We start from the raw sequence: 13241 nt of genomic DNA, 5'->3' as shown, positions 1-13241 counted from the left end.
ATTTGCATCCTAGGATTTGGAGTGAAATCAGAGGACTTTCTTTTCCTGGCACTTGTCTCCTGCCATCTAGAGGAGAAAACTAGATGAGTAGGAATCAGGTCTTTCTGTTTTTCAGTTGAATTTGGACAGGAGATGTGAGAGGATGGTTTTGTTGATGATGAAACAGGCACACCCTTGTTAACTATCCACGAAGATGCCACTGCAGTTGAAGGGAATGTTCTTATAATCTATTAGTTTCTCCCAGTCTATCCCTCCATGTTCAAGGTACATTCTATTTAAGTGCACTTTTTCCATAGTCATATCAACACGGGTTCAGGCAAACTTGAGAATTCTTGGAGGCAGAGCAAGCTCTGAGACGAGGATGTAAATAGAATCTCTGATTCTTTGTGAGTTCTCCCAAAATTCACTTGAAAGAAGTTGCATTCTGATCCACACTAGTACCATACTAGGCACTTGTCGATGGGATTAAAAGCAAGAATCCACGGGTTCATCAAAAGGCCTGCCCACTTCATAAACCACTTCCCTTCCTGAAATATTGTATCCTTCCCTGCTGAAATCGAGAAGATGGACATAAAATCTTCACTAATGCCGTCAGCTTTCATTGATCGTAAATCTGGGTTGTAAGATTTGTGGGTCATGGTTAAGCATTTACAAAACAACAAATCAGGTTTTTTTCTTGAAAAAACCTAAATTTGTTTACCATTTGTATCTGGGGAGAAATGAATTCTAGGGGGTGAATCTATCCAGATATAGCACCCATTCTCTGTTGCTCTTGCAAAGTTGTCATTACTGTTTTCTGCACATGAATGCAAAGAAATTTGAGCAAATACTCTCTTGAGGGAGAATGGTTTTACTCTAAGTTACCGGTTCGGGTTCGGGCACCGGTTCGGGTTCGAAGAACCCGGTACGCCTGTACGGCAAAATTTTGAAAAGGGGTTTGGGTTTGTTAGTACAAAAACATGTAAATTATATATATATATATGTATGTTTGTGAAGCCTGAATTAAAATTTGCATGTCACATAGCATCATATAAACAACAAAACAAACATAAACTTGTAATCATAGCATCATGATCATACCATAATAGCATCATATACATCAAGTTTAATATCAAAATGACAAAATATTCAAGTATCATTGTTTCAACTTTCAACAATATAAACTTAACGTTTAATCATCAAATGGATCATCTAATTCATCCTCCTCCTCCTCCTCCTCCTCATTGACATTGGCATTAGATGAGCCAATGCCACTTGCACTTGCACTATAAGTTGGCTCAATTTCCGAGTCATCAAGTGTCAATGCAAGAAGCTGAGAAGCAGGAGCATCCAAATCAGTATGCTCTGGCTCTATATCCCACATCTTTGTTTCCCCTTGTGTGTAGTCACGTTGTTTGTGTGAAAGAAGACATAGGTTGGAATGCACATATACTAAATTCTCCGCTCTTTTTGATAGCAGCCTATTCCGCTTTACTGGGTGGATGAACGAGTATGTGCTCCAATTTCTTTCTGAGCAGATGAACTAGCAACCTATGAAGACAAAGTAAACAATTAAAGTTATACATTAATAAAAATAAAATTACTAGCAACCTATGAAGACAAAGTAAACTATAAATAAACTAAAACTTGTAAATTCAAAATTTTAATTAATTAAACTTGCTTGTGATAAAACTTTTATAGCGAGGGGTTGTAGGTGTTGGAAGCATGTGCCACGGAAGTACCACCAGCTATGAGGATCCTTCTTGGATCTATGACGAAGTGCATTAACACTTAGACTATTCCCATTTGCGAATTCTATGAACTCATTTGTACCAACATCTTGCAAATCATCATCAGGATATAGTCTAAGAAATGCGGCCTTGTACCCATCAGATACTTCTAGATCTCTCCATGGTGGAATCCTTTTTGGTTTATCAAGGAACTGATTGCTATAGTACTTAGGTGTCAAGGCATAGGCAAGAAAGTGCAAAGGAGTGGTCATCTTATTCCACCTTTCTACAATAATTACTTCCAGTTCTTTGAAGAATTTCTCCTGGGGATCATTCTCTTTTTCATTTATAGTGACCTTTATTTTTTCAAGCATTGAGTCAATGCCATCATAAATCTCACCTATGCAAGGCCTATCCATGTTTGTATAGCGAATCATGCTCATGATGGGCTCAATGATACTTAGGAGATATGTAAGAAGATCCCACCATTTCTCATTCAATATTCTATCCCTAATTTTTTCTGCCTTCTCAGTGCTACTCTGCTTCCATACAATCCAATTGGTGCTGATCACCATATTACATAGTGCCACTCTAACTTTCACAAGTCGTCTTAAGACGATTGTGTTTGATGCAAAACGGGTCTCAGCAACCTACAACACAAATTAATGCCAAATGATTAAAAAATAAAGCCAAACTTTAAAGAAGAATACACAATATAGCTTACACAATGATATTATGAACATTGAAAATTAAAAAAAATCAGAAAATGTAAAATTAAATTACTATTTCACTTACCTTCAATAGCTCCAAATTCGAATAGGTTCTAAAAATCCCTTGAGACATGTGGTGGTTTGTGATGAACATCTGGATGTCCTCAGCCTCTGCATACACATCTCTGATCCATTTTATTTTTTGCTCAATCCTTTGTAGCATAAGATTGAGTGAATGTACCACACAAGGTGTCCAAAATATGTGAGCATAGCGTTGCTCAACCAACAAACCAACAGCTCTACAATTTTTTGCATTGTTCGTTATGACTTGGACAACATTGCGGGGTCCCACATACTCAATGGCAGAGATGATAATTTCTGCAATAAATTGGCCATCTTTTATTTGGCCCTCACAATCCATAGCTCTCAAAAACATTGCCCCTTTAGGGGACACCGCTATGACATTGATCAAGGGACGGTTTTTAGCATCTTTCCACCCATTTGAAACAATTGTTACACCTGTCTCAACCCATGAATCCCTTATGGGTTTCAATGCATCTTCAACCCTCTTCACCTCTTTCTCCAATAATGTTCCACGTACCTTCTCATAACGGGGGCCCTTATACCTTCTTGGAGCCTCATTAACACTTTTTATCATTTGCTTCCAATATGGGGAGCGAACATTGAAAGACAACCCATTTGCATAAATGCACCTTACTATATCTTTGTCAGCATTGTCTCTACTCTCATTTTGGAATGCGGTTTCTAAAGGCCCCTTTGTTCTTTTACGTGTCAAGGGTGGTTCACTTTGAGGTTCATTTGTGGCAAAGAAGGGGTGGTCTTCTACTACAATACTGGGATTAGAAGGGCCTTGCATTCCCTTTGTTTTCTTTGATGCAGTTCGGTTCAATCTATGAGCTTCCCTCTCTTTTGCCGCCTCATGCTCCCTAATATATTTCATCACTGTCTCATCTGGTATAGGTTTACCTTTTTTTCCAAGGCATTTTTTGATGCCTCTTCCTTTTATTCCACACAAATGGCCTACCACTCGATAATATGAACTATTACGTTCAATATCACATCCATGGCATCTCCAACGGAATCCCCCACCTCCCGGAAGTTGTTTTATAATGTCCACATATTTCCATAAGGGAGAATTTGGATCATTTCTTTGTTTTGCAATTATTTGTTCATTGCCAATGGAGGAAGATGTAGATGCCATTCTAGTTCCTATGGCAAGAAAGAATATAAACATATTCAAAAACAAAAACTAAATAATGAAAAAAAATTCAAGTTTCATGTTTGACAATTTGTGAAACAAAAATAGTTGGAAAAAAAATGTTTAAAAACCTACCTCTTGCAGCCAATGGAAGCTTGAAAATGTATGGAAATGATGCCGCAACACTTGTTGAAGCTTCAAAAATCAGTCTTCAACTCCTCTTTGATCTTGGAAGCCAAATTTTGTTCACCCTTTCTTCAACCTGCTCTCATAAAACTTTTGTTTGCAACACAAATGAGGTGAAATGAGTGAATAAAATGTTTTAGAAGTCACTTTTAGGTTATAACTTTCACTTTTTAGAAGGCGGAATTCAAAAAAAAATTAAATTTGCCATATTTTTTGACTTTAAGGGCCGCCTGGGTTCGACTGGGTTTGATCAGGGTCGAACCACCTCTGGGTTTTTCGAACCCTGGTCGAACCCAGTTTGAACCGGACCCGAACCATGGACTCGATCGAACCAGGACCTGTACCAGGGGGGCCAGGGGCGAACCCGGTAACCTAGGTTTTACTTAAGCGCAAATTCTTGGAAGCTTGAGAATTGAAGAGAGAAGGGAGCCATAGCACCCTTTGAGGAATGCAACAATAGAGATGATTAATCTAAAGCTACCGGGGCAGGGAGAAAGATTTGCCATGGGGAATAGACCTGACATTTTAAATCTAATTTACTGTTGGTCCCCTTAAAATGGGAGCAAAAAATAAACGGTATGATACTATTCAGCTAGAGAATAAAATTTAAATTTGAATAATTACATAGTCTTGCCTCATTCATGTAAAATCCCCTTGTGAAGAAACATGACCGTATTGGAGAGCTGCAATGTATAGTTTTGTGCTATTTTATATTCTTGCTAAGAAGCAAAAGGTTGTACCGTAAACACATCTGTACAAAATAAGTGTCATCAAACACATGGTGGAAGCTTGAATTGGTCAACCAACAGGCAGTTGGAAATTAAAAAAAATCACTAATTAAAAACAAATTTTTAAATCCAGGAAAACTGAAGACAGAGAGTTGTATTACAGAAGGGTTTTCTAGTTTGTATGCTTTACTGAAATGAAATTAAATCTTAGAAGATAAAATATTTTAGATCCCTTCATATGTGCATGTAATTCAGTCTTTCTTATGAAATGTCTGACTAAAAGTAATGTGCTGACGTCTTTCATGTTTAAAATAACAATTGATATGGGGAAATCTGTGTTTAGGTACAAGGTTACGTCCATGATAAAACTGGGAACAAGCTTGCAACTTTGATAGGAAGGTGGGACGAAAGCATGTACTTTGTAATGAGAGACATTGCAGAAAAATCAAGGAGTTACGATCCCATGTCAGAAGCTGTTTTATTGTGGAGGAAAAATCCACCTCCTGAATTTCCTACAAGATATAATTTAACCTCATTTGCTATAACATTGAATGAAATCACACCTGGACTTCAGGTTACTTGCATTTATTTTGATTTATTTGTTTATCAAAGGCTTTTTGAATCAGGTTCCTTGTCTAGTATTATTCAACGATCAATAGATAAATTAATTCTAATTTGAGACATTATGCTATCTCAGGAGAAGTTGCCTCTCACAGATTCCAGATTGAGGCCTGATCAACGCCATCTTGAATGTGGAGAATATGAACTTGCAAATGCTGAAAAGTTACGACTTGAACAGAATCAGAGACAGGTAACAGCATTAACCATCCGCCGTAATCTTGCCCCACAAAAGAATGAAGTATATGTGTTTGATGCATCACCATGTGTACTATCCCCTTCATTCCCATATCCTTTTTACATTTAAATAGATGGAAGAAAACGACAAACATCCTCAACTTAAAACTAATATATTCTAATACCATAGATAATATACATTTTTACCAGTCTACACAACTTGCGTAGACAATTTACAACTTACCAACATCATGTGGAATATATTTAACTGCAATAACATATTTGTACAAGAGCAATATCTCAATTGATTCACTTTAATATGTGCAGATAGAGTGGAAATGGAATATCCATAGATATGACGACTGTTTAAGTCTTTAATGAAACTATTATTGTGACATTATTCTCTCGCGATGTCCTATGTGAAGTTTTGGCCTGAATTAAATGTGAAGATCTCAATAAATAAATTATTTCAGAAATTGCTTTGTGCACCACTTTTTCATTTTCTGCACTAAAAACCTGTCTACTTATGTCATATTTGTGTGATACTAGGAGCGCAAACAATTTCTTCAGAGAAATGAATGGTATTGAAGCGTTCAGTTCATTGTCCTATGCATTAATCCTGACACTTCCAAATATGATAAAGAAATTAACTGAAAATATCCTAGTTTCACATATTTTCAGTTTTGATTTGGACTGGATTTACTAATTGGTATATGAATTGGAAATTTACTCTTTCCATGAATTATTTGAACATCAATTCTGTTACTAGGAATTTGTTACTTGATTTTGACTTGTACCATGAAATTGCTGCAGGCAGAGAGATAGGTAAGCATGGAAGAAACAAAGTTAAAATGTTTCACACACATTTTATGCTGTTCTAAATTTTTATTATTTCTCCTTTCTAGGCATACAGACTACAAGAGAAAGGATGGCAGCCACGTTGGTTCAAAAGGGAGAATGACCGAAATACTTACCGGTATTTGGGAGGGTATTGGGAAGCTCGAGAAAATGCTCATTGGGAAGGTTGTCCTCACATATTTGGTCTGAATGTCCCTGATACATGCCAGGATTAGTCTTGTCATCTTTTTCTCGTCACATTAATTATCAATATCATCAATTTGTAATTGAAACCATCCTTATCATCATTTATTCGAAGAATCAAAGCTTTGAGCATTTTTTAGTCTCCCCAGACTTGGTTTTTCATCTTTCAATAGTTACAATCGAAGTTTAAATTATAATGCTTTTCATTTTAAAATTAGAAGATATAAAAACACCATCCGTATGATGGGGTTTGTTGGTGTGTTTTTGGTTTTGGGGTTGGGTCCAAACTGCAAATATCCAAAACTCCAAATATGGTTTTCCTTTGGAAATAATGTAAACTTATGGTTTCATTTGAAGCCAGTTTCAAATAATTGACTGGTCAATTGCAATGCTTGCCCACTTAAAATGTTAAAGGAGATTTTATTCATTTTAGTCTATTCACCCATGGTTTCTATCTAACCTTGATATTTAATGGTTACATGATATGTTTACTTTCTATGTAGAATCCTAGATCATGACAGTTCGATTCACGTGTTATGTTGAATGTAATTGCCTAAAAGGATGAGGGAGTTTTGCATGAATATTCTTTCTCATACACGTGGTTTGCAGCACAGCAACTTGAATAAATATTAAATATAACCATATAGTTCAGTGATAGGGTTAAGGAAAAGATGACACATTTCCATGTTAATTTTTTATTAGTATAATGGAAGGAGCTTTTACTTTCGGATAATTAAGGGATTCTCATTGCACTAGGGTGTGAACCTGGGTTTCAAACATAATTTAGCATGAATGTTTAAAAGGCGTAAGGCTTATAAAAAATGACTTAAAAATTCAAGCTTCCATGTGTGAAACACATTCAATCATAAGATAGAATTATAAATGTAAAACATCACTATTACCTCAAAACCTTTCGTAGATTGAAAAACCATTGAAAATCTCTAGAACATGTTTGGAAAATAGGGACCGGGGGTAAATATTAGCTAAACCAAGATATTAATCTTTACTTTCCAAACATAAAAAGAACAATGTAGAGGATTTTCTCAAAGTGATACTAGAATAGGTGGTCTTGACATAGGCTATTTTTCCTTTTGAGGGTGTTGTTATGACTTAGGTTTCCTGAACATAGAAGGCATAGACACACTTTCCTCGCATAACTTTCCTCCTCACTTTCCTCGACCAATTCATGCACTCTTAAGGAGATGACATCATTTTTCTCTCCTTCAATTGGCTAGAGCAATTTGTATACAAGAAATTCAAGGTAATTGATATTTTAGCTTTAGTTCCATAGACCAATTGAAAGGGGATTCTACCAATAGCCTTCTAATAAGTTATCTTGTTTACCTTAACAATTTTTTTTAACTTATCATACCATCTATTCTCGCAGATGATAGATAGATGAATGTGTTACAACTATCTCATAAATGGAACATGTGTCAACAATGTTATGGAATTTGAAACACATTTTCTTATCAACAACTATCCTTGATGGCACATCAAACCTTGTGATGATGTTATTCAATGGAAATTAAATTACCACTTTGGATGTAGCATTTTATGTGGGGATTGCCTCTACCCACTTGGTGAAGTAGTTAGTGGCTACTAGTATCCATTTATATGTGTTGTTGGATATCTCAACAATCTAACCTATGACATCAATACTCCATTTTTTAATGGAGCCTTGATATTGAAGGGGAATTCTCCTACAAACTTCATCTTGCCTAAAAATCTATGACAAACATCACATCTTTTGACAAAATTGGCTGCATAATAGAATAATATGGTCCACCAAAAACTTTCTCTCATAATTTTATGAGAAATAGCCAGACATAAAATTTCCACCACATGATTGTTGGTGGCATTCTTTTATGAATTTTATGGACTAATTCTCATCTAAACATTCGAGGAGAAAGCCATCATAGTTACTTCGCCTTAACTAGTCTTAGAGCAATGCATACCTTTGAGCTGCCAACTTTAATGCTATTTTCTACTAATTATCCAATTTTGGAAAATAAATTTGAATTTTGAAATGGAAAATAATGCCCTTGTACCAAGGATAATCTTTCAAATGAGCAAGAGGTGTCGAGTTAGAGTTCACTTGATGACCTTTAGTTGAATCCAAAATTATATCAACCATTAACTTGGCAAGGCCTTTACCTCTATCTAGCTTGGTAGTCTTCACCTTATATCACATTCCTAGATTTTGTTGATCCATATACACTTATCACATAAGGATTCTTCATGAACGAAGATATCTCATACAATTGTATGTAGGACATAGGTATTGATTTTTATTCTTACAAGATATGATCTAATATTTTTATTACTTTGACAAGAGAATAGGCATGCTTCTCCACAAATGAATAGTTCAATTCAACATATCTTTATGATTTGTTGAAAAAGGTGATTGCCTAATCATAATCATTGGCATTCTTTTGAAGCGAAATGATAATTGTATTGAATGAAGCAAAAGAAAACAATTGGAAAGGGCTTTGATTAATCAAGAATTTCTATCATTAGAATCTTTTTGAGTGCATTTTGGATCTCCATGATTGAATTAGTTTATTCCTTGCACTAACTAGATGAGTGTCCCCTTTTTAGCACCTTGGAGGTGGCCTTTGTCTTCTCAATGAAGTTAATAATGTTTTATTGATGAAGTTGATTTGCTTAAAGAATGACTACATCCTAATTGTCTTGGGATAAGGGATGAGATCAATAGCTTTAACCATTTATAGAATCCTCATCCCTTCCTCAGACAATATAATTCCAAGGATTTTACTTTCTTTCATGCCAAATACATAATTTTTTAGGATTCATCCACTTCTTTTTGGACGATAGATCTTATATTTATCAAAACATATACAAGCATGCCACATGAATTGGTGAAGGCCGTCTTTGGTTTCTCTAGTTCTTGACCATGACCAATTTTTGGTATGAGCTTCTTACTAAGGTAGGCCATCTTAGGAGATACTTTAGTTCCTAGGTTCACATCTTCCACATCTTCTTTGCTAATAGGCTTTCTTCTTATTGTGTAATAATCATTATGATCAAACATCCTCTTTATGGGCACAAGATCTATTAGGATGGTATTGGCTTTCAATTTAATGTTTTCATTCCAAAAGAGGGTCCCTTTTCCATTTTCTTTCTCAACCATGGGCCACTAATCAATAGTTTGATTCTTAAAGTGATTGATGTAGTTCAAGAACTTATATATTTGTTTATCATCATAAAAAACCTACCAATTGTATATATTATCTAGTATGCTTGATCTAGTGAGAACCTATACACTATATCGACTGTGGGATGATGACAAAGAACTATCAAATAACAAAGCTAGGATAGCAAGGATATTAGCTATAACATGTACAAAATTATCTAGTCACTTGATGCCAAAAACATACATACTAAGCATTTTCTCTTTGGTATCATGTAAGCCTCTAATATGATACATAATAAGTTTGGAATACCATGGACTATCATGCACTTGATCTTGTATTTGGAAGGCATGTTTAAACTAAGTAACAAGGCTTCATATTTAGCCACATTAGTGGTGCATTCAATGTTCAATCTAAAAGTGTACTTATAATTTGTGTCATTAGGTGATACCAATACAACACCTATGACATTTCCTTCTTTTGAACATGCATAATCAAAATACATGTTCCATACACCATTATTTTCAAGACATGGAGGTTGGTGAAATAAATAAGAATCACAATGATTTTAAATATTACCATCAAAATATTTAACAAAATTATTTGATTTGGTGTCTAAGTAACATACCTCATTCTTTATTTCATCTGGATTCTACACAATGTGAAGCATCATTTTCTCACTATGTGATCTAACTTTTTTTTTTTCAATGGTACGGTAGTGTAATATAGGGTCATATGGATACTACCACATATTAAAGTCACCCATTTTATAGGAGCATGCCCCAGTTTTCTAGACAATTAAGTATGAGTATATTAGTGAAGAAATAGTTAATTGGGTATGCAACTAGTCGCACTTGAACATCAATAACATTCACTTTTGGAGAGTCCATTGCATGAAACTTTAAATAATACTTAGATACCTTCAAGCTTAGCTAGTTAATAATTTCCAATGGCATTACATTAATGAAGCTCCAAAATCTAATATACAATTATGGACACTTACAAAAATTGTGTCAAGATATAATTTTATTATTTCTTAGATATTGGATTTCACCTCCACATCATTTGTAGGATCACTTAGGGAATCGTTGTGCTAATGGAATATGGTTGAGGCATTGATATATGGTAGGTCCCTCTCACTATGCTCAGGCATCTTAGGTAGCTCTCTCATTGGCACTTAAAATTTTAATTGTTTCAAAGCTAGAGCTATATCTACTGGTTGATATTCAAGTATATTAGTGGACACAAAACAATTATAGCGCTAGTATAAGGGATGTAAGTCATTTTTTGATCACTAGTAGCATCAACAACATTTTCTTTTGCTATAGCTTCAACTAGTAGCAACAACAATACTAAAATAGAGCGATATTTACCTCAAGCAAGCCATTTCTTGGAGTTGACTACTTATCTCTTCTACTTCATGAGATATTAACTAAATAAGATATTTCTATATTTACCCCATAGCATAAATTAAAATGGAAAAGCTATCTTTATTTAATTGCCTAGAAAAAAATAGAACTTGATGGAAATATCTCTGTATATCCATATATAAAATATATAGATTGACTTTAACTACTTCGAACTTATTGGACTCTTGTTGACTTATGTTGCACTTCTCAACTTTCTCCTATGAAACATGAGGGGGGCTATTTTATTCTAACAATAAGAATGCAAATAGAAGACTAACTACAATTAAAGTTAAGGAAGTACACTCCTAATACAATAGTTCAACCACTGCATGGAACTAAAAGTTTTTTAAAGACATAAAGATGGGTGGTGTAACACATGTTAGGAATTTCAGTGACATATGAAAAATCTCCATATATCCCAAATGGAGAAATTTATGCAAACAAGGATTCAAAATTCATATGAAAAAGAATAGACAACATATCACCAAAGATGACACAAGATGTACTCTAGAAAAACCCTCAAGAGGGAAAAACCTAGTCTCCAAAAGCATCCATCACTCATGTATTGTTCAACAATGAAATCATTACAAAACAACTTTAGAGTCCTCCATGAACATGTAAAAAAACAAAAGCTCTCTACAAGAACTCTATGTGAGCAAGCATGTTACCACACATCCCATCCATGCCATGTTTCAAAACCGTACAAATGTAACAAGAGATGCTCTCAACTCAACCAAAATGACCAACTAGCCAACATTAGACAAGTATCCATGTACTTGCTTTTATAGAATCAAGCTCACACAAAACCACCAAGTGGTATTACATGAAACTATGTGACTAATACCATGAGATTACAAACCATTAATCACTCATTTAATGTTATGTACGAATTTTTTAACTTTTCTCCCAATATTAAATTAAATACTTTTCTCATTGTGAAAGCCCACATTAAATATTTACCAATGTTACATACAACACATAAAGTGGTCCCAAGAATGTTAACCCCATATGATGCACATATCCATAGGTCCCCTAGGTGCACGACCAACTAATAATAAATTAAAAATTAAAACATTATGCAGGGTGATACAACACCTAATGCTAACAACTCATCCAATCCTCACTTGATTCTTGCTAAGGGATTTTTATCATGTCTTCCATTATTTTTTCTTTGCTAGAGTTCCTATTTTGCATAGAAAAGGTAATTGCTACTAATTGACAGATTGGTAGCTATGGGTACTCACAACCTTGATTGTAAGTGTTCAGTCCAACTTCAATAATAAATCGTCTTCGTACATGTATAGTTAGCTTACCCAAATATTTCTACTCTAAGATCATTGAAAAAAAAACATAATGTGTTATCATACCTTGAAAATAATGGACTTAACACAAACATTTAATAAAACTTCATACATCTAATTCACTTTTTTTACTTGAATGCTAAAGTGAATTCTCAATCATAGGATAACAATGTCTTTGGCAAATTTATATTAAATAGAAAATTAGATAGTTAACATCCCCTAACCTAACATTTTGCTTGTCCTTAAACAAATTATGGTCTTTTATTATACATATGTACAACTTTGTCAATCACTCAACTTACTTTAACTAAAACCCTTTTTGTGCTTTTAGGCAATGCCCATCTGGTGTCATCATCTTCTACAATAACTTTTTTTTCCCTACCAATTTGGGATAGGGAGCCAAATGAGAGTGGGTTGGAATATAAGTGGTAGCTAGGTGACTATATAGTTATGGATGGAGCATGTATATTTCCTATGTAGGATCATAGGAAACTCATTCCACCTTTTATAGAATTCAACCGTTTCCCTTCCAAATTGGATCTTCTAGTCTTGTATTATTTTTTTTTCTACCATAATTCTTTCTATTAATTCAATCTAGTCCTATATTGAGTTGATGGGTTTCCTTGCTTCATCTCTAATCTTCAAGGGAACCAACTTTCCCCTTTTCATGTATTGTTGGATTTGACTACTCATTTCTTTTCATTTCTCACGAAAGATGTCAAGGTTTTTAGCTGGATATCAGATGCATAAAGAAGTGGGTTCCACTTTGTATCATATTGTATAGCCATGTTATGAAGATAAAATTCACATAAATGGATTTAGAATTCTAAGTGGATCCTAAATAAATTAAAAAGAATGACTTAGTTGTATTTAGAGAATGTCACAATAAATCTTCTCAAAAAACATGAATCATGAAATGTATATGAGGTAGAATTGCCTAATAGAATTAAGATTTCATCTATTTTTAACATTATTGATTTGACATAAT

At 34.5% G+C, this 13241-nt stretch overlaps 1 protein-coding gene across 5 annotated transcripts in view; it reads left to right on the top strand.

Annotated features, from left to right (window-relative positions):
* The window catches only part of LOC131077806 (oxysterol-binding protein-related protein 1C), a 213769-nt gene extending 206922 nt beyond the window's left edge, over positions 1–6847 (top strand). For 4 of the 5 annotated variants that reach the window (XM_059212093.1, XM_058015366.2, XM_058015368.2 and 1 more), the window contains 3 exons: positions 4896–5126; positions 5250–5363; positions 6253–6847. In XM_059212093.1, the coding sequence (XP_059068076.1) occupies positions 4896–5126; positions 5250–5363; positions 6253–6420 (513 nt within the window). In that variant the 3' untranslated portion in view covers positions 6421–6847. The remainder of the gene's footprint in view (positions 1–4895; positions 5127–5249; positions 5364–6252) is intronic. The other variant, XM_059212094.1, reaches the window with a different exon arrangement.
* The last annotated feature ends 6394 nt before the right edge of the window (positions 6848–13241 follow it).

The sequence above is a fragment of the Cryptomeria japonica genome, chromosome 10 (genome assembly GCF_030272615.1).
Source record: "Cryptomeria japonica chromosome 10, Sugi_1.0, whole genome shotgun sequence".
Taxonomy (NCBI): domain Eukaryota; kingdom Viridiplantae; phylum Streptophyta; class Pinopsida; order Cupressales; family Cupressaceae; genus Cryptomeria; species Cryptomeria japonica.
Note: the sequence above shows the minus strand (reverse complement) of the source record. Positions and strands in the feature narration are given on the sequence as shown.